This window comes from Capricornis sumatraensis, chromosome 20 (genome assembly GCF_032405125.1).
Source record: "Capricornis sumatraensis isolate serow.1 chromosome 20, serow.2, whole genome shotgun sequence".
Lineage (NCBI taxonomy): Eukaryota > Metazoa > Chordata > Mammalia > Artiodactyla > Bovidae > Capricornis > Capricornis sumatraensis.
Window position 1 is genome coordinate 17,589,970 of NC_091088.1, and position 7,513 is coordinate 17,597,482.

General features: G+C 51.5%; 1 protein-coding gene across 1 annotated transcript; it reads left to right on the plus strand.

Moving 5' to 3' along the window:
* The first annotated feature begins 54 nt into the window (after positions 1–54).
* On the plus strand, positions 55–7,024 carry COX4I1 (cytochrome c oxidase subunit 4I1). Its single transcript, XM_068992439.1, has 5 exons — positions 55–172; positions 1,379–1,452; positions 5,173–5,340; positions 5,911–6,042; positions 6,771–7,024. Exons 2-5 carry the CDS (start codon positions 1,380–1,382, stop codon positions 6,905–6,907), a joined length of 510 nt encoding a protein of 169 aa, XP_068848540.1. The 5' UTR covers positions 55–172; position 1,379; the 3' UTR covers positions 6,908–7,024.
* Positions 7,025–7,513: the final 489 nt, after the last annotated feature.

Below are 7,513 nucleotides of genomic sequence, written 5' to 3' on the forward strand. Positions count from 1 at the left end.
CTCGACCTACTTCCGGTCCTGTGACCTCTCGCGCGGTCGGGCACGGGGTGGAGTCCTCCTCCATCCCGTGGTGCTCCGCGGCTCGGCCTCGCTCTCTTCCGGTCGCGGGCAGCCGAGCCGTAGAGGGCGGTCGCGGCGGGCACGGTGGGCAGCGGCTGGTCGGTGGCAGCAGGTGAGGCGGGCGGTGGCCGGTCCGCGCCGCGAGGCTGAGGAGGGTCGAGCCCCGGGAACCCTCGGGCCTGCGTGCCCGCGGCTGGGCACCCACAGGGAATTGACTGGGCCTCCTGTCCCGGTGACATTGAGGCCGGCCCTTGGGGGCTCCGGGCTCGGGAGCCGCCTGGTCGCTGCTTGTATGACGCCTGGAAGCATCCGGCCGGTGTCCACCTGTCCTTCCGCAGCCGCGAGCTGGTTGCGGCTCTGACCTTGGAGTGTCCGCTGGCCGAGGGCGGGGGCCTGAGGGCAGGTCGCCTCGCGGGCTCCCGGCCGCCCCTCCCGACGGTGCTGCACCACCGCCCAGGGTGTAACGGGGCTCCGAGGGAGGCGCCCCGCTTCCCCGCCTGGTAGACGCTCGGCACTCGCTCAGGCGCTGGCCAGGCCGGGGAGAAGACACGGGAAACGGAGGCGAGTTCGGCCCTGACGTCATGCTTCTGTTTATTCTGCCTCTAGTGGGCTGCTTTCTGAATGCGTTCGGGATCTTTTCCATCGTCAGCAGCCCCCTGAAAGGTCCAGTTTTAAGGGAGGGGCAAATAGGGGAGCTGGGCCTGACCCTGAAAAGGCCGACGTGAGAGGTGTGTCATCCCGGTCATTCGTTGTCCTGCAGGGATTGAGAGTGAATCAGGCCGCCTTTGCATCCATTCCCCTTCATTTCCCCTTCTAAGCCGGGGCACATATTGGTCTGTAACCAAGTAATGAATGCGGTGCGTGTGTCTTAGTTACTTTAAACTGTTTACCTTTTCCCTCTAGACGGTGGAGCCCATTACTGGCAGCACATTCTAGCTTTTCCAGTCTCCTTATTTTTTTTCTCTCTTTGCTTTTTAAGAAAGCTGATTTTTTAAAAAACAAAGGTTAAAAAAAAAAAAAGCAAAACCCCTTAAACAAACCAGTTTTCTACCAGTTGCCCTAAGTGTATGTATATGGCAGTTGGTTTAGAAGGAAGCTCCATTGAAACATGTTGTCTGCTGAGGAAAAAAAAAAAAAAAAACCCTCATCCTAGGTTATTTTAAAAGTTTACAATCAGTAATGAAGAACCAGTCACTTATACTGGGGAGAAGAAGGAAAAAAAGGAATTGCATTGATTTGCAGAATGCACTGGGGCAGAAAGAATCATTCCTAATAGGCGCTTATATTTGTTCATAGTGAAGGTATGTTTATTTTTCAGAATGTTGGCGACCAGAGTATTTACCCTGATTGGCAGGCGTGCAATTTCCACCTCGGTGTGTGTTCGGGCCCATGGTAAGTGTAATCTTTCTTTTTGCTCTGCTGCTGGTAAGGCCCTGTGCTAGTTTCAAATGTGGAGAGCTTTGATCCTGATCACGTTTTGTTGAGGAATTTGAAGGGAGATACATACAGTTTAATGGTGCCTAGCTCTAGATTAAAGAGTTTTAATGACTTCTAGTTTGACTCTTCGCTTATACTGATATTTTCTCCTCTTTCCTTCCCTTCCCATGTTTTCAGGTTCAAGTTCCACACCTTTTAAGAGATCCACACTATACCCGACTTTACCGTCCCATACCCCACACCGACCCCCACCCCCACCGTCTAGCCACTTACCTTGAATGTTGTTTAAATTATTGGGACAGCAGAAGGGAAGGAACTTGGACTGGGTTTAATCTCATTTCTGCCTTATACTTGCTGCTCAAGTTTAGGAACCTGTTCTCTCACCTGAAATGTACTTAAAGAACCTAGTTCAGAGCCTGGCACATAGCAAGTTGAGTTTTGCTTTTATCAAGCATCTTCTTTGTAGCTGTCAGTGTTAGACACTTAGAATAAAGGAATATGAGACGTGGAATTACTCGAGAGTCCCAGCAGTCTGGAGAGGAAAGATGCATGTAGGCAGTGTTTCAGTGAGAGATAGGCTCCCAGGAAAAGCATTTAGCCCGGCCTGAGGTACGGGGAGGGGCTTCTGGAGGAGAGGCCTTGCTCTGCTGAAGGGGTTGTGGGTTCTCTCACACTCAGGAGGGGAATGGCATTCCAGGCAGAGGGAAAGCAAGCAGGAGGAGGCAATGCGAGCCACTGTGGCAGATTGTGTTCCTGGGGAGTCAAGCGCAAGGCTTGCGTGATGGGCGACGCAGTGAAGAGCAAGACTCACGTATCCAGGGACTCAGGAGCTTTTGTCTGAGCTGCTCTATGTGTGATTTTTTTCCCTTGATGTTGTGTCCTTTAATTGGTGATACTTTGGTGTTACATTCCTGTATGTCCTTTATATTGCTCAGGATAACAGACTCTAAAACAGATAATTTTAGTAAAAGCATTATTGAAATGTTATTTAAATGAGTAGATAATAAAAAATTTAGTTGTTAATACATACAGAAAGAAACACTCCTTCACTAAAAGTCTAGAAAGTCACTCAGGTCAAAGATTACCTTTTGTTTCCATTTTGGTTTTGCTAATGTGTTTCCTTAGCTCTTTGTTTGTTTAGTTTAGTTTGAAGTATAATTGACAGAAAGGAACGTTTATCTTTTCTAGGTGTTACATTCTATGGATTTTGATAAACTCATTCAGTTGTGTGACTGACTTCAGTCAGGACATGCAACACTTCCATCACCCCTCAAGGTCCCTTCCTGTCCCTTTGGTCGTGCTGATCTTCTGTGAGAAGGCAACTTGTGTCTCCTTCAGGGGCACTGACCAGGGCTTATTCTTAGGTATTGCTTTTGCCAGAGGAAGTCCGATCTAGTTGGTCCCTTCTTGAAGCCCTCCGCTGGCTCCTCATGCCTGGAGTAACATCAGCGCCCGGCCTCACTGGCCTCCTCACAGCAGACTCACAAAGGCAGAGAGCAGCCCAGACCAGCCCTCCCCAGTGGCTCGCTCCCTGCCCCACTGGTGTGTGTTTCTCGGATGCGCCAGGCCGGCTCCTCCTGCCTCAGCTCCAGAGGTGTAGATGATGCTTCCTTCGAGTCGTCGCCCTCTGTGCAGGTGTCATTTTACAGGAAAATAGGTCCTGTCTCACCCTGTGTGCTTCCTTAGAGGCTGTGGGTTTGCGGGTAGTTTGAGGGGTGTTTGCCTCTTTGAGCGTGAGGTTTTGGAAGCAGGGACCTGCCGGGCTTACTCATTGCCGCCTCTCGAGCACACGGTAGGCGGGTGGAGGAAGCTGCTGTCTCTCAGACGAGTCTTGTCCTTTCATTCTAGAGTTGTGGTCATATAAGTCGTACATGAAGTGGTTCTCCACATAGAATAGCCATTGGGAGCCCCCCTGGCAGCTCAGGTGTTCGTGTGGCGACAAGTCGGATTGAGACGGGAGCTCAGATTCACCGGATTTCCTCTGCGGAGGCCCCCATATCTATCCAGATCGAGGATAGAAATGATAAAACCTTCACTGGGATGCAAAATCTTTGCTTTTCTCTCCTTTTGAAAGGAATGTTTGGTGTGTTAACATTTATGTGACTGTGTGGAGGCGTCCTCCCCCACCCTTCCATTTACTAGGAAACCAGGCCAAAGTCCTGAAGAGCCCTTGGCAGCGGTGAGGTCACGAATTAGTCATTCTTGTTCTAGAAAATGCAATTTTATGCTCAGGATGCTTCAAGGCTATAAGCATTTGCATCTTGGTAACAGTCTTATTAAGATCTATTTCCCATAACGCCCTGCCGCATTGAAGGCTACACTTCAGCAGTTTTCAGTGCATTTCTGCGTTGTGCCATCATCCTGTAATCAACTTGAGAACATTCTCAACACCCTAATTAACATCTATTTTTAATAACTTGTGTAAGCTGAGTGCTTTTTAGTCCACTCATCATTTTAATAGTGTCTTAGAGTTTTAAAATTGGAAAGTTTTAAATGAAAACTTTTAAAATGAAAATGACAGCCATTTTCATCTCAGTCTCTTTGGGATAAGGTTGGGTATGAATATATGAGTGTGCTAGTCATCGGCAAGGCACCGGTGAGCGTTTGCAGAATTTTTACTGTTTTGTTTAAGATCCAAGGTTTTCTTTCACTGTTGTTAACATGGTTTGGGAGATTTCAATCATTCAGACTAAGCTAATGGAGGTGAAGCATTTTTGTAGGACTTTATACCTCCAGATTCGTGCCAAACACAGAATTTCCTTGCAAATACAGGGTAGAATGAAACAGCTTTTTGCTGAGGGAAAACCTTAAAGTTTAAGATACTCGTTTTTTCCCTGCTATATGAACTTTTCCCGTTTTTACTAGAGTAATACATTGGGTACACACCAATTTGAAGGTGCTGAGGTTTTTATCTTCTTGGGCAGAAGTCTCCATTTCATCCCTGCTTTCCACTGATGACAGCTTGGGTTTAACTTGTGTTTAGTGGCATATTCATGTGAGTATCTACACATAACTCAGATTCTTAAAAAGAAAATATAACCCCGATGGTATTCTGTGATTTGGTGTGTACACAACTCTCGTCCCATTTTGAGCTAGAACAGTGCTTGCCATACGGTAGGCACTCTGTAAACCTCTGTTGAACAAGCCAGTGGCTCCATGATGCACATTTCTAAGGTTATTTGCTGCTCTGCTGTATTAAGCAGTGCCACAGTAGCCATCTTTCCATGTCTTTCTTTCTGAACTTTGAACCCTTGTTTCTTTTATGAGTTTTATATTGTTCTTCCGCATTAGTTGGAGTTCCTTGTGGAAGGGCCTCCATTTACTCCAGGCTCCGGTTAGTCCAGGGAGCCTGAGTAGCTGTCCAACCTCTGGGTGAACCCTGGTAGTTCAGGATGTGCCCTCCCGTTCCCAGTGCCCCGGCAGGCTTCTGTGATGAAGAGAGCTGCTGTTACCGTCTACCCTCCGTCCTCACCTGCTCTCAGGGCCACATGGGGCGAGCCTGCTCCCCATGTCACGTGACCGTCCTGCAGTTGTTGGGAATGGGGGCCACAGCCCCTAGGATGACTGAGGTTTTCAGGGTGCACATATCTGGACTGGCTTCAGTTCTTAGAAGTACCGCCTTGTTTGTAACGGAACCTACGTGAATTTCAAATACTTGTCGAACGTGTTTTTTAGGAAGTGTTGTAAAGAGTGAAGATTATGCTCTCCCGAGTTATGTGGACCGGCGTGACTACCCCTTGCCCGACGTGGCCCACGTCAAGAACCTGTCTGCCAGCCAGAAGGCCTTGAAGGAGAAGGAGAAGGCTTCCTGGAGCAGTCTCTCCATCGATGAGAAAGTTGAACGTGGGTATTGAAGGCACCACAGGCAGCCTGTGTTGGGCGAGAATTGTGGTTCTGGGCTGGGCCCAGAGACCATTGTGCTGGGGAGGGTGGGGGTGCTGTGCGTCTGTGGGGCTGTCCAGGGCCTCAGCTCTGCCAGCTGGCTGAACCCCCTCCCAGGCGCCTCTGTCCATACTCGTGGGCTCCAGCTTCCAGGAGGAGCGGGAGCCGGGGTGCAGAGCCACCGAGTGGAACTCAGGATGGTTTACATGTGTGAGCAGCTCCTCGGCCCCTCCACTCACTGGGGCTGGGTGTGCTAAGTACTGATGGAAGATCGCTGACATACCGTCAGGAAGAGGGCACATTACACGGACCCCGTGCCTTCCTCTAAATGAGGAATTTCAGGGTTTCCGTGCACCTCCTCCTTCCCTTCTCCGCTGCCCCCCCTTGCCCCGCCGAGTGTGAGGGGTGTGTCGGGGCCTGAAGTCTGTGGTGTTCCTCACGCCATGCTTCACTGCACCCCCCACCCCGTGTTGGGGAGCTCTACCTCGAGGTGGGCCTCTCTGCCTGCAGCACGGTCCTTTCTGTCCTCAGTGTACCGCCTCAAGTTCAAGGAGAGCTTTGCTGAGATGAACAGGAGCACAAACGAGTGGAAGACGGTGGTGGGCGCGGCCATGTTCTTCATCGGCTTCACCGCGCTCCTCCTCATCTGGGAGAAGCACTATGGTGAGTGGGGCGGGGCCGTCACACAGACAGGCATTGCCATCTGGGCTCCATCCTGGAGTGTTCACCAGCTTTGGGAGGCTGGCTCGCGTGAACTGAAGTGGTGTGGCCCGCCATGCTTGGTTGTCCAGCCCAGCACGTTTCCAGTACCTCATCTGCTTGGCAGTTAGGTGTCAAGGAGAAGGAGTGGTGGAAGTTAGAGTGAGGAGGAGGACGCTCTTACCATTGGGGGCTATTTGGGCTGCAGGGACTGCAGCTCAAGTCACCGGAGGTCTGGGTCTTCAGACCTAGCAGTTTCTGCTCGGCCGGCGGCGGGGCTGCCTGCGGGTTCTGGTGCTGCTGTTCTGCGTTCTCTGTTCTGTGGGGTAGGTTGGCCCGTTCTGCGTGTGGACGTGGGTCGGTGACAGGCCTGTGACCGTCCGCTCTTCGTGAGTCGCCTTTGGTTGGGCTCCACGCTCACCAGTGTACCTGCTGTCTGTGTCCCGCACGGGAGACATTCTGCTGTAGCGTTGTGTTTTTGTGTTCACTGTTACAAACCAGGGTGTAATTTGGAAGTACCAAGTTGTCAGTGTGCAGAGTTTAAAACCAGCATGTTTGTGTGGGTGTCGAGTGGCCAGTGACGGTGCTGATCAAGTTGCTAGTGCTATGGGGAAGACTCAGCTGTGTGACGTGTAGGCTTAGAAACACTTTGTCAAGACAGTGTCGCCTCACGCCGTTGTTTTGGACTGCAGTGTACGGCCCCATCCCGCACACCTTTGAAGAGGAGTGGGTGGCCAAGCAGACCAAGAGGATGCTCGACATGAAGGTGGCCCCCGTCCAGGGCTTCTCGGCCAAGTGGGACTACGACAAGAACGAGTGGAAGAAGTGAGGCCCCGCGGCTCCCGAGTCTGCACCTCGCCTGTCCGGGCGCCGCCATACAGCTCCGCATGTCCACTGGGAGCGCCGTGCTGCAGCACCAGTGCTAATAAACGCGCAGTTTACGTGAAGGCCTCGTGGTTGCTCTCTGACGGTAACTGAATGAAGTGCAGCAGCACTGGGCGTGTGGGGGTTTCTCCCAAGTGTCTGTCAGTAGTCAGTACGTTTTGGGTGTAAGTGAACTGGCAAAAACAAAGTGTATGAGGACTAGCAAGTGAAAACTGAAATATAGAGGCCTTGGCAAGACGTCTTTATGAGTAAAATCCCATTACAGTAGCCTGTAGATGTCCCTGTGGTCGCTTTTCTCCCGGAACTGTCCCCTTCAGATTGTTGGTGCTGGTTGGAGTGTGTGACCACGAGGTTGGAAAGGGCAGGCCGGGTTCTGCATCTCCTGCCTGATTTCCTGGCTGCTCTCCACCTTTTTATCTAAGAAGCTACACGCCAGTGCCAGGCATCCCGCCCCGGCCCCCCGGCAGGCAGGCTCCCCGTGGGGGCTCCTCCTGCCGTCCTGTGCTTCTCCCGCTCACTCTAAAGTCCATTCCCCTCCCCCTCCCTGGGG